This window comes from Pteropus medius, unplaced genomic scaffold, assembly GCF_902729225.1.
Source record: "Pteropus medius unplaced genomic scaffold, Ma_sr-lr_union100, whole genome shotgun sequence".
Taxonomy (NCBI): Eukaryota; Metazoa; Chordata; class Mammalia; order Chiroptera; family Pteropodidae; genus Pteropus; species Pteropus medius.
In genome coordinates, this window is record NW_024349225.1 from 9,131,210 (window position 1) to 9,158,621 (window position 27,412).

General features: G+C 44.1%; 1 protein-coding gene across 3 annotated transcripts in view; it reads left to right on the plus strand.

Annotated features, from left to right (window-relative positions):
• The first annotated feature begins 11,283 nt into the window (after positions 1-11,283).
• SEC16B (SEC16 homolog B, endoplasmic reticulum export factor) overlaps positions 11,284-27,412 on the plus strand; it is a 45,330-nt gene continuing 29,201 nt past the window's right edge. Inside the window, exons 1-3 of one of the 3 annotated variants that reach the window (XM_039881406.1) lie at positions 11,284-11,693; positions 21,814-21,943; positions 26,072-26,425. In XM_039881406.1, the coding sequence (XP_039737340.1) occupies positions 26,130-26,425 (296 nt within the window). In that variant the 5' untranslated portion in view covers positions 11,284-11,693; positions 21,814-21,943; positions 26,072-26,129. Of the gene's footprint in view, positions 11,694-21,813; positions 21,944-23,880; positions 24,300-26,071; positions 26,426-27,412 lie in introns of those variants that run through there. The other 2 variants (XM_039881405.1, XM_039881408.1) reach the window with 2 other exon arrangements.

Consider the following 27,412-nt stretch of genomic DNA (forward strand, 5'->3'; position numbering starts at 1 on the left):
TTCTGCTTCTTCGTTGCTGCATATTGCTAGATCGAAGACTCGAGCTGGAAATATGCTGGTTTTTGGAACTTTATCATTGTTGAGAAATCATATACCAAGTAGTTATGATTTTTTCTTTTTTTTTTTTGCTAAATTTAGAAATGGTTCGTTTCCTGAACTTTAGTGAATTGCCTCATTACTTTAAAACGGGCATTGTTAAAATAATTGCAACAATATCATGTGGTCATTGAGAAAGGTCAAACCGGCAAGAAGTTTCTCAGTAGAAATTATTCTCCTATTTTTCTCTATCCGGTCTCATTCCCATTCTCCAGGGAAATCACTGTAAGTGGTTTTGTGTTGGTCTTGTAGACCTTTTAAAACACATACACACACATATGCATACATAGAAAGGTTATTCTTCTTTAAATAAAGGCACACATAGGTTTTAAAAATAACTGATCAGAGTATGCATAGTGTTCTGTAATATACTGTTTTTAATCAATAATATATCATGGTCATCATTCCATATTAGTAAATGTAGCTTTATCTCCTTCTTTTTAATAGCTGCTTAGTATCCCGTAATGAGGATGTATATTATATACAACTATTTCCTTATTAGTAGGTTTATTTATTTATTTAACAAACATTTATTGATGTGTCTCTATGTGCCAGGCTGAGCATAGTATAAGAATACAATGATGAGCAAAAGTTTACGAATCTAGTGGGGGAGACAGATATTAATTAAATTCATAAAACCATGCCAGACCAGTGCTATGTAACAATAATGGAGAAATTTGACTTGGGGAAGTCAAGAAAGGTTTCTCTGAGGAAAGACCCTTGAGCCTCTCTGTTGGAAGGTGGAGGCTTCTAGGAATTTAATTCTGGGAATTTAAATAGGAAATAATATTCTAGGATCCTGTGGCAAATCACAGATGATGGTTTCCTGGACTGAGATGGTGATAATGGGGAAGGAGAGAGACGGACAGAATGGAGAGTTCTGCAGGAGGGAGAAGAGAAAGGACTTGGTGTTAGTTTGGATGTGGGTCAGGGTTAGGGGACAGGGAGGGCAATGTCAAGATGACCCCTAGGTTCCAAAATAGGTATTTGAGAAAAGGAACATCAAAAGAGCTGGGTTTTGGCAGTGGAGGCGGATACGATGGGAGCAGAAGACGAAGCTTTGTGCATGTTGAGACAACCATGAGATACCAGGTATGCAGTTCCATATCACCATCTGGTGCTCAGAAGAGAGGTGTGGCCTAGAGACACCAATTTGGGGGTCATTTGCATGGAGGTGATATTGATGCCTGTGATGTGGCTGAGACTGTCCCTGTAGAAAGGGCAGGGAAGAGGGTCTAGACCAATCTTAACCATCTTTTCTTTCACCGGAACCATAGACTATTCAGTGACTGTGCCGTGGGTCACTGATAGAGACTGAGAGTTGGTAGTTTGGTGATTTAAAATAAATCACAGGTGATTATAAGGGAGGTTGTATTGCACGGTAGAGAAAGCACCATTTTTTTAATGGAGGGCCAGTGACTGGGGCTCTAATTCCATCCGTTTGACCTTGGGCTACATTCATCTTTTTACTTTTCTCATGTGAAAAATGCAGATAATAATATGTTTTTTTCTACCTTGCGTATTTCACATGAGGGTCAAATGAGATAAAGTATGTGAAAGTGCTTTGCAAATTCTCATTTTCACAATAGATTACAAGGTCGCTCGGTACCAGTGTGCTCAGATTCATTTCAGAGTTAAAGCAAAATGTATATTTTTTTCAGCATATGCTGGGCCAACATGGAACAAAATAATCGTTTGATTTTTAAAAGTGTCTCTAATATTTCTACATTTTATTTTAGCCAAAGTCCTTGTGCTCATTTATACAGAATAATGGACAAAGTTATGGGGGTCCAATGAGCTCAAAGACATACAGAGCGAGGAAGGTCTGGAGAAGGACCCCTAAATTGATGCTGAGGGCAGAGAGAACTCTTTGTGAGGGATGATAAAAGAATTAGGGCTCTTCATTCTGGAGAGACACAGGCTGAGAAGGGAATGTGATTGAAATTTATAAAATAATGAAAATCATAGGATTAAAATATGAACTTATTAAATCCCAGCTCACAAAACTGAGAGACAATTTTATCATTCTAAAGAAATAGTTTTAGGGCAAAGTAAAAATAGCACTTCTTCACACAGAAATAGTAAGCATTTGGAACTTACTACTCTCAAAGTTTGCAAGGACCAAAACCAAATATTATAAGAGAAAAATTTATATTGTTGGAGGCTAGATTCATAGGCTATTATAAAGTGAAATTAAGACAATGTGGGTAATTTTGGAGGATGACACCATAGGGAGTGACCATTAAGCAAGCTTTCCTGTCCCTATCTGCTATCTGGCATCCCTGTCCACATCAGAATTCCTGAGTGGATGTGCTGGACAGGACAGAACACAGAATTTGAGCTGAGGGCCAGGCTGCAAATTTGACCTCTTTGACCTTAAAGAGTCGCTTCTTTTTTATGTACCTTAGTTTCCTCATTTGTTAAAAAAAAAAGAAAAAGAAAAAAGAAAAAAGTAATATCAACATGAATACCTGCCTAGCTACTGTGCGAGATTCAAATAATGTGACATTTCCGGAAGTGCTTTTTAATTGATGAACAGATATTATCGTTATGAGCATAAGGATTTTCACTTTTATTGTAGCATTTCCAGTTCTAGGCTCTCCAGGTGGGTTGACCTTCACCTTGTCCTTCCTGATTTTGGCCTCGTTAGGGAACAATATTTGTCACCTCAGAAATGAAGTGGATAGAAGTCAAGGAATAATCTCTTGTCTTCTTGGGAGGTGAAGAAAGTGCAGACACCTCTTGTCTCATCCCATTTTCCTCCTTGGCAGAGAACCGAAGGTAAGGAGAACACTGCGTGTATCTTTTCTCCTTTGGAGGTTTTGGTGATGAGATGCCACCTAAAAGACTGGCATTCTGGTCTCCGGGCAACTTCGAGTGTTCTTGTGGAACTTTGGAAAACTAAAGAAGGCCAGTATAGGGGATGGATGAGAAAAACCACGGGGATTGGTTTCTCATGGCTTCTCATAGGTTTAGGATCTGTGGGAGAGAGAAAAATCTGACTGTGAAATTTCCTTTCAAGATGGTCATTGCAGTTCACAATGGCAGGAAAACGGATGGAGATTTGGAGAGAATCTGGAAGGTCCTCTGAATTCTGTGTATATCGCTTGGGAATCTAAATGGGGCAGAGGGCGTATGGCAACCGCAGGAAGAAAGAACTGGTAGCAGAATCACTTCTTATTTCCTCTATAGCAAATATGAACTGCCTTACCTGGCGCCATTTCCCATGGGGTAGAGGAAGGAGCATGGCCCAGCAGCCAGGGAGTCCTGGGCACACCACGAGTTAGCTGTGTGTTTCCAACCCATGAAATGGCGATAATGGTACCCCACCTCCCATCCTTCAGTTGCAGTGAGGATTGAATGAGATCATATTTGTAAAGCACTTAGCATCATGCCTGGCACACCATCGGCTCCCAGTAAATGTAAGCTTTTGTCATGACCACAACGTTAAGCTTATGTTAATTCTACCCTTTGTGATGTTCAGCATTTAGTGGACATTGGCTAAGGCCGGGGCCCTCAGAGACAGCTGACCGCAAGCTCTGTGAGAGGAGGAGCTGGGATGTGCTTTGCCCACCTGTGGCTGTGGTGCATGTATGACACCTGAAAAAGCAAATCTCTCTGCACCAAGATCCCGTCAACTCCTTTTGGTGCACGTCGTATCCATGTAGGGCCCAGCTGAAGGCTCGTTTCCTCAGTGAAACTCGCCCGGACTGGTCTTGCTGTCCCAGGAGCTCTCGAGGACACACTTCAGCCCTGAGGCAGCCATGGATTTGCATGGTTGTCTTGAGGCATAGGATGGCGATCTTTTCAGTGATGTTCACCATTTAGTGGGCATCGGCCATGACCAGGGTCCCCAGTTAGAGACAACCAGGGAGTGAATTCCTTAGGCTCAAGACCCATATCTGACACTTATTCCCCTGCAGGGGACCCGTGAAGAAAAGTGCCCGTCTTGCCTCGGACCCGAGGGATAGCTGTTCTGTGCTGCTTTTGACACATGACACAGTGGGATGCTTGGCAGAAACCTCTCACTCAGGTCCTGAGAGACGTATTTTCTGGCACTTACAGCTTCCTCATTCCTGGTCTCTTTGAGTCGACGGAAGAGCTTTGCAGGGGGTTTGTATTATTGCTGATTTGTCTCAGAAAAGCATAAAGCAGCACTCAGAATATCTTACTCATAAAAACAGCATTCACATGTCAGTTGGTACCACTTTTATGTACCACAGGACGAGTGCTTAAAAGATTCCCCTGCCTTTCTTTTTGTTCTGAAATTGCGGGAGCCAGTGGGAGAAGCTGGCACAGGTTCCCTCCATTTCTTTCTTCCTTTCTTCTCTGAAGAAAGGATCAAGGGCAATGTCATTTTAAAGGCAGGCGTGGGGAAGCGGCACCAACACCGTCATGCCTCCTATCTCCGGTTTCTGCTGTGTGTCAGGTCCACCTTCTGATGTAGATTCCAGGCCACCCTTCTCAGTTCTGATGGAGCCAGGACCCACTATGACCCACCAGGAACCCCTCCCTGCAGGTTCCGAGTCAAGGTCAGCAACCCCGCTGTTCCTCTCCAACAATTCCCTTTTGACTTCAGCTTGTAAAATTCCTGGCATATATATATTTTTCATTTTTGTCCTCTCCTTTAAAGTTTTTTCATGTTAAAAATAACCACGAGGAGACCTTGTGATCCTCTTCTCACTGACCCAGATATTTTAAGAGCTGGAGGATTGACAGCAGCTTCTCATCTGGGGATACAGGCTGGCTCTCAAGAGCCAATTAGCTAAATGTAATAATAAAATATTAATCCTATTTCCCACACATAGAACACTCTCCTTGTTTTTACTTACCCATCCAAACCCAACTCACCCTTCAATGTATTATAGAAGAAGTCATGGACTTGCGGAAAAAGACCTGGCTTCACTTTCTGACTTGGAAACATAAGCTACTTGACCTTGGGCGAGTCACTTCCTGTGTGTGAATCTCAGTTTCTTCATCTGTAATCTCATGGAGAGAGGGTGGAAGGTTTAGGGTCCAACCTAGAGACTGGAGTACGTAGAACAGGATCCAAAGAAATACTTAGGAAACTCAGAAAGCCTAATTTGAGTAATCCTGGAATCATCAATCTCTCCTCTTTTTAGATTTCCGTATTAGTGTGTCTGTCTACATCACACAATTTAACAATTCGCTACACCTTATCTTGCACATGTGGCTTTACTTTCTTCACATCCCCAGCCGGATAAAGTCTTTGCAGGATGGTGCTGTGCATTTTACTTTTCTTGTGTCCATGTGGCAATCATGGCTCTTGACCCTTGATGATCGATGGAATATATTACCCTTTAACCAGCTGGGTTCTGTAGCTCAGCATAGGTTATTTTCTTGGTCTTTATTGCTTTAGTTTCACTGCTTGCTGTTAATGGTGACATAGCAGGACATCTTTTAGGCTTTCATTATCTTGTCGATTTGTAGCTTCTCATCAAATCCATGCTATACGTGTATTCAGAGATACCGCTGACCTGCCATGAACACAAAGTTGGAGTTGTTTATCTATTATGAGGTTTGGTTTTCTCTGACTCAGCTTTGTTTTCTCACTCTGGCAGAGCCGAGGACAGCCCGCCGAGCTGTGCTTGTGCCTGGCGAGACTGCCCTTCCCCTGCCTGGACACTGCGATCTGTAAAGGAGGCCTGTAGCTGACCCTCTTCTGCTGTAACAGACTCTCAGAGGGTTTAATAGTGGTCTAAAGAGCCCGTGTTCTTTGAGTAAGAACACTATTCCTGGTTGTCACATCATCTCCATGATTGCCTGTTGTGGGTTGGATTGTGGCCCCCCAAAAGATATGTTGAAATCCTAGTCCTTGCTACTTATGAATGTGACAACCGTGCAAATCTATGGCTGCCTTATTTAGAAATAGGGTCCTTGTTGTAGATGTAATCAAGTTAAGTTGAAGTCATACTGGATTAGGGTGGCTTTCATGCAATGACTGGTGTCCTTTTAAGTAGAGAGGGATATGGATGCAGATGGAAGCTCTGGCCATGGGAAGACGGAGGTGGAAACTGGAGTGATGCAGTTACCGGCCAAGGAGTGCCAAGGGCTGCCTGGCGCCACTAGAAGTTAGGAAGAGGCGGAGAAGGATTCTCCTCTAGAGCCTTTAGAGGGAGCGTGGCCCCGCCAACACCCGATTTCAGACTTCCAGCTCCCAGAACTGTGAGAGATTAAAGTCCTGTTGTTTTAAGCCTCCCCACTTGCTGTAATTTGTGACGGCAGCTGTAGGAAAGAAATACATTATAGTCTAAATAAAATACGAAAAGGAGGCTGCGATTAGAATCGATTACCCATCTTCCCCTGGAAGGCCCTGGAACTGATCCCGTCATGCCTTCTCATGTGACGACCTCGGGGCAAGGCCCTCCTGGCCCGCATAGCTCTGGATGTCTTATTTGACTTTATGCCCCACCCTCCTGGTCCCCATCCCCCCTCCCAACCCCATGTCCTCAGCATCTTCTCTGACTGTCCCCCTCAACTTTTTTGCTTGGACTGATACCTGACTCCCTCCTGGGGACCTGGGGACACTCCTCGGGAGTCCCGGGACCTGACGGTGAGGTAGGCGTCATTCGTGCTCCTTGCGGCCATTCTCAGAACATTGTTCTTCCCCGATCCTTCCTCATCAGCTTCGAAGATCAGGCCAGCAAATCTCCATTGGCCTTCCATGCTGCTGTCACCAGCCCGTGCTCCTCATCCAGCGAGGCCCTGAGCCCTGCTGCCTCGGTCACCCTCTTTACCACCACTTCTGTCCTGGTGGTCGGGCCAACTGAGATCAGTCTCAGTCCTGGATGCACTTTAAAATTATTTGAGAAGCTTAAAAAAAATCCCAAAAATCCCAGGCACCATTTCCTCTACCTCCCAACCCCAACCAACTGAGCCAGAATCTTTGGGGGTTGGAGGCCTGTGTATGTTTTAAGAGCCCCCCAGGTCGTTCTAGTATGTGACCAGGTTTGAGGCCGCTGGCGTAGGTGATCCAGGTAACATTCCAGCCTCTCGGATCCTGATCCCCGCTCCTTCCAACAACCCCTTCTCCCACTCCGGCCACCACCCTTCTAGCACCACCGGTGTTCGTCATGACTAGTATCGCGCCCCAGATGTTGACTTCTGGCCTCGCACTCTGACCACCACCCCCTGACTTCCAGCTCATTCCCTCTAGAGCCCCAACTCCGACTCATCGGGTCCACCCATCCATCATCCCTACCCTGCCTCACTGTCCACTGTGGCCCCCAGGCCTCGCCTTGCACCTCACCCAATCTGTGTCCATGGCCCAGGCTCAACCTCCTTGCCTCACGCCCCCTCTGCTGCCTTCACCTGGCAAACCCCCAACCTGGCGGATACTCTATTCACTTATTCTCATCGGCACCTCAGGCTCCACATCTCAGCCTGTGGCTGGAGAAAAACACAACAGCGGCTGACTGGTCTTAATTTCATGAAGGCAGAGCTCAAGTGGGTTGTCAGCGCTGCCTGGCAGCCCTGCCTCATCTTCCTGGTGGATCACATTCCTGTTCTTTGCGACGCCCCTCACCTTTTCTCTCCAGACACCTCCCTCCAGTACCTCTGGCCTTCTCACTCCTCAGTAGGCCAAGGTCGTTGCTGCCGCCAGATGTCTGTGCTCACAGTTCCCTCTGCCTGTCACACTTAGTCCCAGACCTTGCCAGGGGACACCCCTCCCTGGATCCGTCTCCCCTTCTCAGGAAGTGCTCCCAGACCACTCTGCCGGAAATCGCCTCCCGTCCCGACACTGACACTCTCTGTCCTCTGACTCGTCCTTATTTTCTTCACAGTGCTCACCACTTTCTGCTGTTACGTGACGGATAGTTTAGTTTGCTTGGCTGGCTCCCTCACTAGCATGTGCACTTCGTGAAGGTGCCTCCCTTCTGGTCAGCCTAGTCCACGTCTGGATCCATAGCACCAGGCACAGTACCTGGCGCCCCGCGAGCTCTCAGTAAATGAACGAGTACGTGAATGCACGAACAAAGGAATGGGTCTCTGCTGTGTGTTTTTGAACTGCTGACTTGGGAGGAAGTATAATCGGTGATTCAAAGTTCAAACTTTTGATTGACACTAGCTCTAGATTCAGAGTCTGGTTCTATCCTTGCTAGCCGTGGGACTTGGAGCAAATTGCTCACCCTCTCTGGGCATCAGTTTTCTCATTTGTTACCAAAAAAAGTATAATAGGAGCTATTCTATAGGGCTACTGTGTGGATTACATACAATTATATGTGAAAAACACTTAGCCCAAAGCCTGGCACATTGTAAGCAATCGACAAATATTTTATAATAATAATGTTACCCCCAATATATTTAATAAAAAAAAATAATCGTTACTAAAGCCCTTTGCTAAATGCTTACCTGTAATGGTTCAATTCTTCACATCAACCCCTGAGATAGTTACTGTTAGGCCCAGTGGACCAAGAGAGTGGCAGAGCTAGGACCGAGTTGGGCAATGTGGCTTCAGCACCCACACACGTAATTTGTGATGGGCCACCTGTGCTCGAAGATGGGCTTTCCACCTTTCGTGTAATCTTTCCTGGGGAATTCAAGTTACTTTCTGATCACCGACTCTTTGTCCTGTGGGTCAATGTGGGATTTTTTGGTCTGTCATATATACGTAATTTAGTTTAAGAGATGGAGCTTAAAACTCTTTCAAGAAATGTTTGTCCTTGCTTTTTGCTGTGGATTTTGGTTCAGTGAAGTCTGAACTAATATCTTCAACCTCCCGATGGTATGGGAAAGTATGTGTCTACGAGACCCAGAATGTATGTATTTGGGAGCGTAGTAGTTAATGTATTTTCCACTTTTATTCCGTTGTTCAGTTAGATGCAGACACGTTTAGTAACTCCCTCAATTTACCCAAGATGTCTGAGTCAAGGGAAATGCAAGCTTGTGAATATCTGGATCTATGCTTTTCGCGCCCATTCTACACGTGTCTCTTTTGAAGTAAAGGAAGTGTGTGGAAAATGAGACTGCTAGGTTGTCTTTGGAATGAGGTCACAAGTCCCAGGTAAACTAAGGCCCAATATCATCAATAATGGCCTGAAGAGTAGAAATGTTCTTGGGTAAGAAACTGCATATTTTGAATAGTCTTTCCTATCTTTCCGTGTCGATTTCTTTTTTCGCCCTTCTCAAAATTACCTTAAGTGTATTTTCCTCTCCTGAGCTGTCGTAGCGTTTACTGCTGACATCACATGTTTGGCGTTTATTTACGTTGCGCTTTTTATGGATGTCCGTTTGTATCCTTCACTTCATCTAGTTGAGTGATTATTAATAAGATAAAGGAGAGTAAACTAATCGTAAGGTAAGATGGCAAATGCAGGTCATATCGAACTATTCTTTGCATACACCTAAGAATGTGCTCTTCGCATACAAAGCAAGAATATGGTAATTATGAGTGTCTTCTTTAGTTATGACAACTAAGGTCAGCCAGGATCTATTTTTAATATTTACAGCATGATGTTGTGGGGTGATCTCTGAGAGCCAGAGTCCTAAGTTCTACTGCGTGACCTTGGGCAAGTTATTTAACCTCTCCGAATCTCTAATTATATCTATCTAAAATGATGGATTGAATTAAAGATCCTTTTAGGATAAAAACATTTTGAACTGTACTTTGGATTCTTTTTGTAGTTGAAAGTAAAAGAACAACATTTATTTTTTAACAGCTATTTTTAAAACAGTTCTTTAATTGAAAACTTTTACCTAAATCAGATCTTTTCCCTATTTAAGTTTAAAATTGAGAGCTTTCTCATTCCAGGGTAAACGAATAAATATATACACTATAGGCCTTCTGATTCATACATATATCTGCTTGATACATAGCCCTGATGGCGACAGGACAAATTGAATTTTCTATGATTTGTCCCTCTGTGTTGTCATTATAATTAAAGTAATTGAATGTCCAAGTACATTTATATATCTCACTTCATTTTAATTCAGAAAATGTGGCCAGTGACTACATAGTGCTTTTCTCATTTCTGATTATGTAAAATGTTTTTTTTTTCCTTTTCTGTCAGTTATTTGGTTATTGATCAGTCAGAGCTTATTCTCAGTTTCTGGCTCTGTTGCTGGAAGGCATGGATGGGTCAGTCAATTTCAACTCCCTTCTTCTTTTCCTTGGTTGGCATTTTCCCAAATGATTTCTGAGTCACCTCTAGAGGCATTATCTGAGACAGCACTGTCAGCAGCATCTCTATGTGCACGTGCTCTGGGCCCTCCCTCTGCACTGCACATCACAGAAGCTGGTGGAGATATGACCCACCTGTGACATCGATCTCAAAGGGGAGGAGGGCCGTGTGAAGTCTGGGCTGGGAGAGTGTTCTACATTTCTCTTTGGCATGGCTTGTTCATTCCAGATAAGCACAAGAACATCTTTAGAATTCTTGAGTGTATTTGGAACACATAGGAAACAACCCAAATCTATTTAAGATTCAGCAGAGGGACTCAAAAGCACAAGAGTTCAGGCAAGTTACCACTTGCCAACAATTTTTACATAATGCAAACAGGCTTATTGTTTCTTCTATTTATATAAATTTTTTTCCTTGAAAAAATATTGGAATATACATAAAATTATAGAGAATAAAATAGAGGTCATCTGGAATCCCACCCCCTTAAGATATCTAATTAACACTTTGGTACACTTATACATACGTCTCTATTTAAGCACATACACCGTTCACAGACAGATAATTTTTTTCTGGGATGGAATGTAATAAATGCTGTTTTATTGTGTAGCCTTTTATTGTGTAGCCCCCATCCACTGTCCTTGCATAGTTTCTCACTCAAATAAAGGAAGTATTAACTATCAGGTATATATCTTTTATACACTTTTATCTATGAATAAATGCTTGTATATAATCAGATATTATTTGATATGCATATATAATAGCGTATGGGATAATATTATACTTTTTCACTTGGCAATATGTCATAGCAACCCCAAATAGGATAATATACTTAAATTTTTTTTTTTTTTTTTTGCTTAGTAATGTGCCCCAGGAACCCCTCTAGGTCAAGTGATAGAGCTGTAATTTATTATTTGTTATTAGATATCTTAACATTTCATGACATAAGTGTCTCATAATCTTTTCAACCATTTTCCTATTAATGAACATTTACTTTTTCAGTGTTTTGCCATCCTAACCTCATCTTTTTTTCATGAACTAATATGTATAATACTGATTAAGTTTCTAAATTTTACATTTTCAATTTCTAATGCTGATTTTTTTGGATCACAGTTACTAACTTGGTGTCATGATTATTTAGAAAGTCAATATGCTTTTTAAGTTTTCCCTAGAATTCTTATTTAGTCTCAGGAAGGATTGTGTGTGGTTTCTTTCTGTAATCACATGTAGTGCCTCTTTGACTCAGACCTTCTCAATATGGTCGCCAGATCATGTTTCCAGCCTCAGGACCTACACACAAAATCATTCCGTTGGGAAACTATTACTGAAGTGGAAAGGTTCTGGGAGGCTGACGTGGCATCAAGTTTACAGTGTCTGCCAGCTGTGAGTAACAGCAGGCTGTCATGACGGGATAGAACAGAAGCAGCAGCAGCAACTCCTGATTTAGGGGCAAAAGATGTAAGTACTTATTTTTGCCATTAACCAATTCACCCAAACCAAACCCAAACGGAAGAATGCTAAGAGGGAATACAATTCCCTTTACAAACCCTTTGAGCAGATTCATTTGAGGAGCATTTGGTCTCAACCAGAGTAGAAAGGATCAAACCGGCACATGGTTTTCAGCAAACCAAAGAGCCTCACAGGGTTTTGTTTGGAAAAAAGCAAACAAACAAACAAAAAACACTTCGACTGTGGCTGATGCCACTTTTAAGCCCTAACTCCTTGACGTGCCTGCATACTTCCCAGGGGCTGTCCCCTGTGGGGTGGAATGCATTGCCAGTGTGTAAAAGGACACACAATTTACATAAAACTTTTAGGCAGGTTTGCTTATGGGAAGATGAAAGGAGGCTTTGCAGTTACTATGTTTGGGGGAGAGGAAAGAGCCTGTTAAATATTTTAAGGAGGATTCAAGTAGGTTAAAGCTAATTTAGAGGCAATGTGGAAACTTCTGTTCTCAGGCTGTGTAGATGACTAGGGGCGTGCCTGTCATCCCAAGGAGTAATGAAGCCGGGCACAGATCTCTTTAGCAAGAGGTGGCTCTGCAGCTGCTGTTCCCAAGGTCTCCACCTTGGAAGTCATGTCTGGAGTTCTGGCATTTTCAGAGTTCATAAACCATGTGTTTGTGGGTTGGCGATTTTTTTCTTTCTGTTGAGACCTTTTATTCTGACGTTCGGCTCTGCATGAAACCTCGCAAATGACCACCAGCGATCCACCCCGAGTGTGGTTAACCTACTAACAGATCTTTGTAATTGTCACCTCTATGCTGGAGGTACCTAAGAAGAGATCCCTGTCCCGGGGGTTTGCTGCCCAGCAGGGAAAACAGACGTTAGGAGAAGAGGGATGAATAGTGGGTGGGGAGTCGGGAGATCTGGATTTGGGTCCTGGCCTTGATCCCAATGAACCATATGGCACTCTGGCTTCAGTTTGTGTCCTATACAGTGAGTGAGTTGGAAAGGCCAACCTCTCCAGTAATTGATTCCTCACCTGGTGTGAGCTTTGCCCTCGATGAACAACTCTTCACACAGTATCGAGTTTGCTCCACATCCAGTTTGCTAACGGGGGCTTTCCTTACGCAATGGACCTCACGTGCCACCAACCAGACTTTATCAGATTGCGATTTTCTGTAACGGAAACTTGAAGCATCCTCCTGGCTGGGCCCACTTACAATGTGATACTGCTAGGCACAGCGGCTGCTTTCGGGAAAGATGTCTTAAAGGCAGCAGTTCCACATAGGCTCATCTTACGTACCTGAGTTTCTATTTTCAAATGGTTTTTGATTGGAACAAGTGCCTTTCCAACAACTGCTGACTTTTGAGGGGCTACTAGACACAAAAGCCTGACACTAAGGAAAATGAAATTGCTTGAAAGAGATATGACTACGGGCTACAGCTTGAAAGAAATTAAACAATCAAAAATAAACCAGGCTGTGGTTTCAAAGAGAGTAGAAAATACAAAAAAAGAAAAAAAAGAAACTAGCCGCTGTTGGTGACGGTGTCGTGCGTCCTTAGCTTTCTAAAACTCATTTCCATCAGCTCAGTCATTTTTGGCTTTGGAAATTGTGGGAGTCTCATTAACATGTTTTAATAGAATGATGGATAAAGTCAATTTCTTTAATATAATTAGTATGCATACCCTGCCCCCTTAAGCCCATCATTCTGGCCTAGTCTAAATTGTCCAAAATTACCCACATGGGCATTCATACACCCTCACTGCCTCCCTCCCTTCTCAGCGGTGGGAGTGTACTTCCTGACCCTTAGTATTCTCTTCCCTTGGGCTATGAACTCCCTTCCCCTTGGCCTCCTGAGAGACCACATCCATCATCCGTTTCCTTTATTCTCCTGTCTCTAGTCTCTCTAACTGGCTTTCCACCTTTCTACCATAGGTAGACATGTGTGAGTGTCTCTCATTTTATACCAGTCAATCAACCAACCAACTGGCCAACTGGCCAAGGGACAGCCATTTGTGACTCCTCCTTACCGTCCTATTCCTTTCTGACCTTTCCACCAACCCCGTGGAATCCAGGGGACCCTTTCAAGTTCTTAGATACCTGTCTCTTGCCATATCTCTTCTCTTTACCTCTTCCTCCTTCCGGACACTCTCTCCTTCCCTGGCTTCCATGATGCTGTTCCGACTGCCCTCTCATTCTCCATCGATTTCTCTTTCTCTGCCTTTTACCGTGAGCTACTGTTTTCTTATTTTTAAAGCTGTATTCTTGACAATCTCATCCATGTCTATCATTTTAATGACGACTCACGTGCTGATTGAATACCCAAATGAAAGTGCATATGAATCTTCAGGAAAGAAGCAATGTATAAACAAAGGAACACCACCCACCACAAATGTAAGTCCTGGTAGACTTTTCTGAGGCATTTCTGTTCCCTGACAGAGACACCTCTCGTACTTTGTCCTGCAGGCAACTCAGCTTCCTGTGGCCTGACCAGAATTTACATCTCTTCTTCCAGTAGAATGCATTTCAGTTTTGGTCAGGGACATCACTGTCTCCCATCAGCGGGCTAGAGCTGTGTAAATCCTGTTAACCTCTGCGTCCCACTTATTCCGCTTCTGTGTTCACTCTTGGATCTGACACCCACCACCTGCTCACCTTTCCACCTTCACCAGAGCTTTCGTTTGGCTCGCACTGACTTTTGCAAGGCAGACGGTAGCAACTGCTTCATAAGGCTCACCCGCCTGCAGTCTGGCCATTCTTTACATTGTGACTTGTGTGCTTTTCTAAAATGCCGACTTGATGGTGTCTTACCTGCTTCGAATCTTTTAGAAGCGTCTTGTAGTCTTCAGCAAAACTCCAAAAAGGTGGCCATCTGGCTTCCTTTCTTCCACTCCCCTGGATGGGTGTTACCCTCCAGACTGATTGAATACGCAGGTCTTGGAGCCCGCCCAGCTGAACCTCCTCTCCATGCTTTTGCGCTTCCTGCGTCCTCTTCTGAAACTACCCCCGTGCCCCAATTCACCCGGTTAAGTCGTAATCATCCAACAAGGGTCGGTGGCTGTTTTCTTTCCTAGGAAGCCTTGCCTGAGTCGGCTGCCCTTCCCCGATCACATAATAATCTATGCAACAATTATCGTATTTTATTAAAGTGGCAAGTTTATTTACCTTTCAAGTTGATGGGGAAAACCTAAGAAATAGAATTATGTGTTTCTGGACCCCTAATGCCTACAGCAGCACGAGCGCATCATAGTTATTCAAGAAACTATTGTCAAATGACTGATGGCTGCCTGTAGCTGTCAGTCAACCCAGTGGGAAGCACACTTCTTTCCCAGCAGTTCAAGCATAACTTCTGGGAGCATACCTCTTGGACGTGCCCCTAAACATGTGCCAACTGCCAGATTAATCACTGTCCAGGTACGACTTTTGTGTCCATTATTACGGCGAGGGATGGGGTCAGGCCCAGGCGTGCTATGTAAACTGCGAGAGGATGGGGAAATTCATCATAGGAAACCTGATGATTTATTGCCGGAAGCCAGAGGATGGGCTGCTGGGCAGACAAAAACAGCGCGCGTTTGCCATACTGTGCGCCAACGATCTAGGTATTGAGAAGATCCGGGCTATGTCACTCTGCTTGGCTGGCTGAGGCAGCGAGGACAGCCTCCCCGGGGGCCGCTCTCACCATCTCTGCCTTAGTCCGTTCAAGCCGCGATGACATAACACCACAGACTGGCTGGCTTAAAAGCAGTAGACACTTATTTCTCACAGTTTTGGAGACTGAGAAGTCTTAAGATCAAGGTGCCGGAGATTCTGTGTCTGGTGAGGCTCCATTTATGAGTTTCACGGACAGCCATCTCCTCGCATGGCGGAAAGAATGAGGAGACTCTCTGCGGCCTCTTTTATAAGGGCACAAATCCCATTCATGAGGACTCTGCCCTCAGGCCCTAATCACCTCCCAAAGGCTCTGCCTCCTGTCGCTGTCGCACTGGGAGTTAGGTAGGGAACAAGTGCACCTTGGTCACTTAGAGTGGCCTGCGGGCAGCATTTAAAAGATGCTTGGCACCTAGTGTGCATTTGATAAATACATGAATTACTCAGTTTGTCATCATTTCTTGGTGATTAAATAAGTGAAAGGACTGTTTTGAGTTTCTTACCCCTGGGGCTTAGCAGCTTTATTAGAGAAACTATGCAGAGTCAGCTCATATAGGAGAAAATATTTGTATCAATGAACAATGAATTAATATTTGTCTAGAATATGCGTCGAATAAAATAAATAATTTTTTTTTAAACTACAGGAATAAGGCTATATATTCCCCAGTCAGATTCATTTAGTGACATCATTCATTCGGCGAATGATATTTGGATCAACAGTGGGATGTAGGGTCATAGTGTCAATGTCACAAAGCATGGAAAGTATTGCCTCCTAATGAACAAGGAAATATTCTTAGGAAGCTCGCGTGGAAATTACATCACAGAAGCAATGTTGGGAAAGGCAGTAAGTATTTACTCAGCCCGCAGAGAATCTATAACATTCGTTTATGGAATGCTTTCAAAAGCTAATGAACTTTGGCCATGTCCCTTGTGATGACTGCAGATATTTATGCTTAGAAAAGAAGATTCTTTATCATCTCGTCATGCTCTTCAGTGTCCTCCAGGAACTGCAGTTTGAACGTTGTTGTTTTGGCATCTTAAGTGCCTCCTGTGCAAACTGCCCTGACGTGCTGAACGCAGCATTAGAACAGCACTCCCGGGCATGGGAACTGTATCTGCAGTCACTTCTTCCAGATGGGGACAATGGGGAATGTGAGAGCCACCACAGTGCGTGTGTGCACATGCACGGGCTACTTCTACATGTGGAACAAGCGGGCTGAGCAGTAGAACAGCAACGTGGTGTGTGCCTTTACTGACTAACAAATGAGGAAAATATAGAAATTAATCTTATTCTTATGCCATATACATATATATCAGGTCAAATAAACCTTTTTACACTGAGTTTTGAAGATTGTAATCATTGTATTCACACGGAATGGATTTTTTAAATAGTCGCATTTTTGCATTAGACAGATCACATGGCTATTACAAACCATTATGCTTTTCTGAACAAAGCTTTGAATCGAAGTCCTGTGGTTGATTTTCCCCTGCTTGAGGACTGATGCTAACACTGTGTGAGTTTGGTGAAATCTCTTACCCTTTCTGGTCTCGCTTTGATTGCCCCCAGATGGACAAATTCTCTACTGATGCCACTGGGTAATGAAACCAATGAGCCAAGGATGGGCATCTCTGGGGAAGACAAGTTATGAATGCAATGGATTATTATTATGATGAGAGAGAGGCTAGAATAGAAATTAAAAACAATAACCTCAGGTTAGATTCTAAGCCCATAATAAAGAATAGCTAAGATAAAAATTAAATATGAGCTGCTATGATAAAAGCTACACAAGAACATACACCCTGAACAGCCTAGAAAGCAGCTCTCCTGCTATGTTCTTTTAAACAGCAATGCAGACGTCCATCATTTGTTGAACACTTATTACATGCAGGAACTGTGCTAAGTGCTTTTCCTACATCATGCATTCACCTATTCATCAAATATTAGTTGAGCACCTACTATATGCCACGAACAGGACAACCACCTTGTGAAGATATCGATTATTATACAATTATTTAACAAATGAGGACACTTAGTCTGAGAGGTTAAGTGACTTGCTTGAGGTTTCACAGCTGGTCAGTGGAGGCACTGAAGACTGCAACCCAATTCTGACCATAAAACCTGAGCTCCGTGTTCAGATGAGAGTTTGAGTCACACGTGTGTGTTATACACCAAGAAAAGTGTCCTGACTTTAAAATATTGAGGTGCATTTTTATAAGGAGCATGAGGACCTACCTTCACCAGAGAAGAAACGAGTCCTGTGCCAGGTAAACCAGGAGAGTCACTGGACTCCTGGGTACCCTGAGAGTCTTATGTAATGGAGAATTTTTATCTAGCAGTAGAGAACTCGGAGAGCTGTGTGTGAGGGGGTCCTTGTCCTGTCTTCCTGGCTGAGGCACCATGTCACCTGCAGGGATGGGATGGACTCTTTCCAGCTCACCAGTTGTATGTGTGAATGTCTGCTCTTGTTCAGAATGTGTCTGTCAGATAGTCCCACCAGTAGCAGGGAGTGACTCCTGGAGGAGCAGGGTGTGCGTGTGTGTGTGTGTGTGTCTCTGTGTGTGTATCTGTCCCATTGCAAGTATGAAATTTCTTCGACATCTCGTGCTTCATTGTCAAATTGATACAAATTTGGATTTTATTCCATAATATTTAATAATATAATGTTTGAGTTTGTTTAAAAGTAAAACATATTTTACCATAGTTTGAATGATACAATTGGTGCTTATCCTGAAGCATCCTGATTGTCTCTGGGGCTACAGGTACACCAGTGTGAGAAGCATTGGTTACAAGTATGTCAGCGTGGGAAGTGTGGGTCACAGGTACTCCGGCATGGGAAGCGCCGAGCTGCACCTTCTTGAAGTTTCTAATTCCAATGTGCTTACCTTAATCCATTCTTTTTCTTCCCTGTGTAGTTGTGTGACATAGATTCTCTGTATTCCCCTGATCTCATGGCTCAGTGGGGAAACTGGTTTGAGTGTCAAGGAGCTGTGGATTTTCACAGCGGTAATGGGCACTCAATCAATCTCTTTCTAGTGACTTGTGCAGATTACTTCCTAGGTACTTCATGGCATTTTTTAGGGAAAGGATAATAGTTGACATTTATTGAGCATTTACTATATGCCAGGTACTTTGTAGGGTTTTAACTTAATTATACTCTTATAATAACTCCATGAAGTAGGTTGTGTTATTATCCCCATCTTACAGGTCAAGAAAAGAAGATATAGAATAACTTGCCTGAGTTCACGCGGGCAGCAGATAATGGAGCTGAGATTGACACCCAGGTAGCCTTGTTCCAGGGCCACCAAGTGGTACTGCTTTTCTGGGGGGAATTTATGCCCTCTTGCCCTTGCGACTTTAGAGAAAATTCCAAGCACATTAGAGCCCTTTATTTCATTTAGTGGGTGTGTGAGTCACCTCTGCCTGTTGGAGCTTGATGTGAGGTCAGTAGTCACAGCTGCATCCATCTACTACCTCACCCATCCTGGTCCAGGGGGCATCAAAAAATAGGAAGGTGAAGACAGTAGAGATGGGGCCACCTCTGCCAGTCCAGGGCTGATAAGGAAGAATGGAGTCGTTCTTCTTGAGCCATATGTTGCTTCCCTGGCTCTTGGCAGCAGAGGTGGGTCAGGGAGGGCAGGTTTGCAAGCAGCCAGGTAGGTCACATTTAAAGGAGCTCATTTGTCAGGGCTCACACACAGGACGCCTGAGTCCCGTAGGGAAGCTGCGTCATGCCTAAACCTTCACTGCTAGGGTTGTGCTATTAGTAACAGCTCCAGAAGTGGCACTGGTAGCTTATGGTGCCTGTGCTGGGCTAATTGCCTCTGGCATTCAGGCCATCTTTCCCTGGCACTCGTCCTTCCTGATAACTGGGCTGCCGAGTGGCACATGCCGCTCTGCATCTCGTCTGACACCCAGCTCACCTGAGGGAAGGCGTCAAAGCCTTGGTGGCCAGTCACTGGCTGAGGCTACAAGTCCGTCTCTCCAAGGCTGGCTCCAAGTGGCGGCTTCGCCGGAGTCTAGAGTTTGCTCTGCGCTGAGCTTTCCATCCCTTGGCTCATTCTTGGAGTCAGAGATATGAGTGATTGCTGACTGAAAAGAGCCTCGATGTATCAGATGTTGCTGCATATGCGGATGTGGATATGATCTAGCCATTCCCACTTTGACTAAGGTTTTTAATTTAAAAAATTAATGTTTTTCCTTCACTGACCTATCGGAGTGTGTCTTTTAGGTATATGTAGGGACCTCGGTTTAACAAGGTTTGCAGATAATTTGGGTCTGTTTTTGTCTCGTTTATGTCCCACATGGCATCGCTTTGGTCAGTCACCAGTCTGTCCCCATAACTCACTGCAGTAGCATTCTTTTATATTTTCTCTAGAAACTCCCTGTCCAAGTTTAACTCTATATTTACCATTTGAAAACTCCTGGGTATAGTCATACGGTGAGGCTGTTGCTGCTATGAATTTAAGGTGCCTATTTGTTTGTAAATAAAATCTTTATTGAGCTCTTGTCATATGTTGGACACTGTGCCAAGTGCCGTGGGTATAGCATGGAACAAAGCACAGATGGCCAACAGCCCACGGACTTCCCAGTCCGTCTAGGTGTCCGACAGCAGCTGTGTGTCCAGCCCACTGGCTACTCCGAGCACGCGTTCCTAGTTAAAGCCCACTGCCATTTTCCGTGCTGGCCAACTCAAACCTTTATAGCGTTTCTCAGGCCCCTTACTGATGCTCACCCTGACCTCTAACCAGTAGGGGTGGGCAGTCCAGTCCACGGAGAAATCTCAGTATCTAGTCCCTTTGTGTACACACTTGTCTCCATCCTTATCCATCTTCACTTTATTCCTTTCTATGAGAGGCGGGTGATCTTCCTCTTAGCGAGGCTTAATCTGGCCCATGTGACCGGCCTCTTAGGAGGTTTGTTCCTTCAGTCATTGTGTTTGTTTTCTGTATCTCCATGTAGTTAGCATGTGGCTCTCATTCGTCTTGGTCCCTCTAAATCAGTTCTTCCAAGCCGAGTGCCTCATAATAGCCCCAGCTCTCACCCCCTTTTTTTCATACTCAAGCTTCTAGAAAGATTACTTTCACGTTCGTTCTCCTTACTTTAAATTCTCTGAGTGATTTCCGTGTCTCCTTTCTTGCTCCCTTGACAACGGTTCCCCTGAAATTGTCCATGTCGTGACCATCAGACCTCCTAGCAGTTACGCCCAGTGATGCGGAAAACACTTTGACTTGTTGCCTTTCTCAGTCTTTCTCCCAAGCTTGGCAATGTTGATCACACTCCCAGTTTTTGAAGCCACCCCGCTCCCCTGGGTGCTGGGGACACCACCATCTCTCGGCTCTCTGCCTACTTTCCGGCCCCTCCTGTTATCTTCATGGGTCCCCCTCTCTGTATCCAGCTCTTCAATGCTGGTGTTCCTCAGAGCTCCTTCCTAGGACCTGTGTTCGAATCCTAAGCTTTTCTTAGGCAATGTGGCTTCACTCACCCCCGCTCTCTCCTCGGACTTCTCTCTTGAGCTCTAGACTCTTACAGCCAACTGCCGGTTACACACGCTTACCTCTGTCCACAGGCCGCTCGCAATCAGCATGTCCCACACTGAAGGCATCGTCTCCCCCACCAAACGGGCTCCTCTTTTAAGATTATTATCCAAAAAGGTCAGTGCGGTCCCCTCTCTACAGCCTAAAAGCTTTGAATTGTCCTTCACGTCTCCTCCTTCTTCATTTTCTATATTCAACAGGGTATCACTTCATGTTGACTGTATTTTATAAACATACACACCTATTACATATGTGAGTATATTTTATATGTACATATTAACGTACATATATTTTATCTCTCTCCTCCCTTCCAACCTCTCTGCGGCTGCTCTAGTTGGGGCATTCATCTGTCCTGCTTGCTTTATGAAATAACCTCCAATAGAACATCTCCTCACTTCTAATTTGTCACCTTCCTTTGTACTTCCTTCCATTCGAACAGTCAGGGGTAGATCCATCAGAATAATGGCTGCCTTGCATTTTGACTGTGTAGTGGAACGTCTACTGCTCCACTACACTGAAAGCTTCTTCAGGGCAGGGATTATATGTTCTTTATCTTTATATCCCTTATTTATGTGACAATGTTGGGCATATAGTGGATGTTGAATAAACACTTGCTTACTGAATGAATGATTTCCAGAATCATCTCTCCAGAAGGCATGGTTAACCAATCTTGGATGCTTTGGGGCGTCACTGCCCCATTTTCACAACTTGGGTGCATAATTATTTATAGATGTGACCGGGATACATTTGGATACAGTATTGATTAAAAATCATGTTCGTTGATTTTTGTCTTTTAAAATAACATATGTTTATTGTAGAAAAGTTAGAAAATATGGATAAGCAAAAAGAGAAAAAAAATCATCCATGATTCTGTTACCCAGACAAATAAATACTGTTAACCTATTGACATAGGGCTTCTCAGTTTGTTTTCTAAATTTTTACTTTCAGTAAAGGAATGGGATCACGCCTCAGCTGCTGAGCTGTCCCTGGCAAGAGCAAGCAGTCGTTAAGTCACAAGGCTCAGGGATCCATCTGATGTGCATCTAGGTGGGTGTTCACATTCATCAGCGTTAATCTGGTGAGTAGAGATTAGCAGCATTATTAGCGGTCATGATAGTTTTGTAGACAAATGTCGAACCAGCGTAGTCACTCCTGTTTGGAGTACGATCCTCATCAGTGGTCTGGCATTTGGGAAAGAAGACAGGGACTGGGGAAGGAAATTCACAGAAATTAGCAGGCGACCAGGCCTCCGATGCTGGTGGATGGTTGAAATGCAGAGCAGGCATCAGGCCTGAGGACAGGGTATCTGGGGAAGTGATAACATGAGGATCGTAGCTGTTCCAACATGAGGGATCCTAAGGGATCACACGAGGACACTGAAACCAGTGCCGTATGTCTATATATAATAATGAAAGCTAATTACAATTAATGTTGGTTGGTGAGTGTTTGAGGAGTTTTATAATAACTCTTGAGATAATCAGAGATGCTTTGGGATGTCACAAAAGAAGCATTTAGAGTATCGGAGCTAGATGTTTAAACCAGAGATGCACAGTGAAGGGGACTAACGGAATGACGATTCTGTAGTTGAAAGAACACGATTAGGGACTGTGAGTCTGGGATTGTAATTGGCTGGTAAACCGGCTTTCTGAAAACAACAGCAAACACCTTGCTTTGCACATTTCTCAGTTTCTATGTAAATATTCCTACCGTGTTAGATTTCAAATTACTAGCGGTTTTACTACTACCTCACCAAATTCTTGAATATTTGATAGCTCTTTTCAGCCCAGTGCGAGACACCAATATCATCCTGACTGAGCTTCTGGTTAGCTTTGCGATCTTGGGTAAATCACTTCTCCGGGTCTTTGTTTGATCATCAGTCAAGTGAAGTTGCTAAGATAGTCTCTGAGGTCCCTTCCAAACTTAACTTGCCAATTATGTGGTAGGTGTTACAGGGCAGGACTAACTTTATGTCCTAAGCTAAAAGAGTTACATCAGGCTTCCACGAGTGTCACTGTGATACATCGGAACAAGTAATTCGATATCTGAGTCAGTGTCATAATCAACCACGTTCTGACCCCTGCTGCCGATGTGTGTGTCCTTCGCCAGTACCTGTCCCCAGGAGGATTGAAAACGGCAGTGTAGCTATTAGCCAACCAAACATTGTGGCCTACCAGCGGGGTAGGAAACCATTTCCACCGTCAGAGAATTCTACAGTCGGTTGCCAGGTCTTAGGAGCCATCGAAGGCTGGGACAAAACCCTGTGGTCTAGGCACATTACCTTATCTGACCACGACACCCACCCACCGTGGTCTCCCCCGGGCTAGTAACAACGTGAGAGGAAACAACATGCCCCAGGCTTTTCGAAGGGGAGGACTCTGCCCTTCACGTTTCTATGTGTCACATTCTGGCGCATAGCTGAGACTAAGTAAGTGTTTGCTGAAAGACAGAATCAACTATGTGAGCCGCTTTAGAACTTGAAGTTTATTTTTTCCCCAGCTATATTGAGAAAGAATAGACATGTAACATCGCATAAGTTTAAGGTGTATAACATGATACTATGCTGAATTTTAAAATATTAATTCAAAAGGGGACACGAGCTTCTCTGTGTTTACCTTAATAATGATGAACGAATATATTTTTAAATGCAAGAAATTATTTTCTTATTCTAATAGAATCTTTTCAGTGCTTTCAGTTCAATATTGGGCATTTGAATTTGCCTTCCCTTTATGTAACACACTTGACATACGACCAGAACCCAATGGAGAGAAACATGAATGAGAAAAACCCAAACCAGACAGACCAGGTATTCACAGCCCACCAGTGAGTGAGTACCCCTGCTTCGACCAGTAGAAACAGCTCATCTCTTTTGAAAGGAAAAGAAGACACGTATTTATAGAGTATACTTATTTATATACCATCCTCACAGTAATACTCATAAGCTAAGTATTGTTATTCCTCTTTTAGAGAAGAAACCGAGACTCAGAGAGGTTAAGTGAGAGATCCAGCCAGTGGTAGGGATCCTGAGTCAATGAAGACCTGCTCTTGTCACCAAGCCAGGCCACCTCAGGGCTTTCTGCATTTCCTCTCCTGGCCTGTCTGTTCCTTGTTTGCCATGGGGGGCTGGATGCTTTCTTCTGTGAGCGAACCTGGCTCAGCCCACAACCAGGCAAACAGAAGCACTAGCCTCTGACAGGGTTCTGAGCAAATACGCCAGGTCATTTCTGTCCCACATGAGGTGGCTGGGCCGTACTTTGCCCTAGTGAATCAGCTCCATGGAGACTGGGCAGTTACAAAGGTAACTGACTGGCTGTAGATTTGAGGGCCAGGTAAGTCTTGGTAGATGTGGCACCTGGACTTTGACAGTCTCCACGAAGAGAGGGGACACTCTTGGGCCAGGTTCCTGGAGCTGCACTGAAGGAAAGGCGTCAGAGCAGGTGTGTGCGAACGCTGGCTCCCTGGTTTTCTCTCTCTTACCTGTGCTTGCTATGCCATCAGACTGAGAAAGGCAATATTGCCCTAACTGGGGCCAGAGAAGGTCATTTAGGTGAATGTGCAAGTGAGACTTGTCACTGTAGATGTAATGCCTTCCTTTTGAGACTCTTAGGTGCTTTTTGTTTGGTGTCCTTGATTATAAGCTGAGGTCTGATTTACTGCAGTCGATGTCTCTTGGCAACAAAATGATGTGATTTTGGGAAGAGGTTGGGTATTGCTCTTTTGCAGTCTGGGAAGGCTGTCAGAGTGAAAGTATGTAGGGACCAGGAGGAAGGCTTTCTTCTTGTTGGGCTTACTTGTGTCCAAATGGTATCGCATTCCATGGCCTTCCGAGGGACTCACGCACCCTGTCTCTGCATCCGGGGCGTTTAGCCTTCGGGAGTGTTTGCTTTCGGTGCATCTGGCTTGTTCGAGGAGGTGAGTTGACTCAGACAGGAAGGTGCAAGTTTTCCTGAGCTGTGACAGATCTTGAGGAGAAAGGGACTCACTCGGTGCCTTGCTGTTTGGGTGGATTCTGCTCACAGCTCTCGGCTCGTAGCTGTGGACCCTGGCTCCATGGCATCTGAGCAGAGTGATTTCAACACGTACCCTCTGACCTTTTGTTCTGATGTGAATTTTTATATTAGGCTGGGAGCTTTGGGAGTGGGAGCAAGCTAACGCGATTTCATCAGAATCTTTCATCTTAAAACAGTTCCTAAGGGAGAAAAAGCAGAGGGTCTTACTGAGCTAACAAGGGGACCCCTGAGCGGGGAGCAAGGTGTGGTGTGTGCAGGTGCACCTCTGCGAAGTGGGCAGAGGAACTCGGAAGGCGGTCTGTCCTCTGGAGCTATTTCCCATTTTGAAGAAAATGACTTTGAGGCCAGGGAGACTTCTAGGTTTTCAAATCTCCAGCCGGGAGGACCACTGAGACGTGGCTCTCCAGTTGGTCGTGGAAGCAATCCCAAACTTTCGTCTCGTTGGGTACTCTGGAAGAGGGACAGGCGCTGCCTTATTATAGGGCCAAATTCTTCTAAGAGGTGAATTGGAGGATTCAGAAAAGATGTCTCTTGAGGTCAATTTAAGTTTCTTTTTGTTTAGGGAATGTCGTCAGCTACTCACACTACCCTAATCCTTCCCTCTGATGATACTAACTACTACTGATTGAACAATTAACCATGAGCCAGGCAGTGAGTACTTCCTAAGTCATCTCTGACTCTGACAGTAACCCTGCAAGCTAGTTGTTATGCTCCCCATTTTATAAATAAGGAAATTGAGGCTTGAAAACATTAACTAGCTGATAGGCAGAGTTAGGATTTGCACTCTGGTCTAGCTCCATCTAAGGCCTGCTCTCTGTCTATGATAGCATAGGGCCTCCATAGACACTTGCTAGTGGAATAAATGAACATTTATTTAACTGGAATGCTTCGATCGTGTTTTGAAAATTCATCTATTACTGCTGTCTGTCTCCCATGCCTCCCACATCTATTATTGCTCTAAATATACTTTTTGATTTCTAAAGCAACGTCAATAGAGTTGTCTAGACTGTTATGTATTTCATGAATCTACTTGAGATTTTTTCCACATATCTCTATATCAGTGCCTATGTAGTTTGTTTTAGGTTGAAGATCTTGAGGACTGTAAGTGCTTTTTAAAATAAAACCCAATCAACCATCATGTTTGGATATAAGCCTAAAATAACGATAACTTGGGGGGGGTCCTTTTCTTTTTTCTGCAGGAGAATAAAATAACTACACAACTGACTCAAAGCAAGAGAGAAATTCAGAGGGTCAGGGATGGAACCTTGGGCTCCCCAGCGGCCACCACGGCCATGGGGAAGGCCCACAGCGCCATCACTGGACCCTAACCGAGCCCTTCGGAGAGAGGGATATCGTCGGCCTGTTCCTCACCCTTGGCACAATGGAGAGAGGCTCCGTCAATGGCAAGACATCCGTGGGAGCCCCCAGCCACAGCAGGACCCCAGGGCAGACCACCAGCAACCTCACTATGTGTCCAGGCCCGGGGACTGGCGTCAGCCTGCGTCCAGCGTTGACTACTACCAAGGTGGTTTTCCCAGCCAATTGTATTCAAGGTATAGTTTTAGACCTCAGATGGGACCCAGCTCTTCTTCTTGTTCTTTTTATTCCTCATCTTCTTTCCTTTTTTTCTTCTTCGCCTTACTACATCGACTTAGCTAAACCCTTTCCTCTCCCAAATTGGATTTTGGTGATGAAAAATATCCCTGCCCTCCCCAGTGTCCCCTAGTGGAGCTTCTTAAGCTATCAGCATGTGATTGGGTGTTGAGGGTGGGGCAGAGAGTAGAAAGAATGAAAAAATGGTGAAATTCAAGAGAACGGATGGGATTGTCTTACCCTGGGATTGCAAAAGGCAACAAATATATGCAGACGCTGAGGAAGGTTTTCCTAGGAACCCCTATAAAAACTTCCTTATGGTCTTTGGACCACTCTGACCCGGCTTAGTGTGACAACCACCAGCACCAAGGAGGGCCTTAGTACTTAGAACAGTACCTAGAGTGTGACAGGTATGTGGAAAAAAATGAATGAATGAGAACTTAAAAAAAAAAATAATCGAGCTCAGAGAAAGCAGATATAAGCTTGCAGCCTCCAAGTTCAGAAGGAAGAGGTCTCAGTGAGGCGATTCTAGGTTAGAGAATCTGGAATTTCTGCTCCTGAGTTCTAACTGATGAGACTGGACTTCATATTTTATGGAATGTTGGAAGCCATATCTGTTCTACTTTAGCTTTTTCAGGTGGGGGTGATATTTACTTGCCTACAGATTCAGCATTGAAATTATGACAAATGTGGTAAAGAATTTTTGCCCCTATGAAATACTAAAGAACTATTAATCGATAAATACTAACAACATGATGTTTCCCTTTCAACTCTTTCTGTATTGTTAAATTTTCAAAGGAAGATGTGTTAAGGACAGAGTCAAGAAAGGCAATTAGATTCCAGATAATCCAACCTTACTTTTCCATCTTGTTGCCATCTGTAATATGCATGGGAATTACAGGGGCATTTTGGGTACTTCCACAGTCATCTCAGGACAGGGTTTTCTA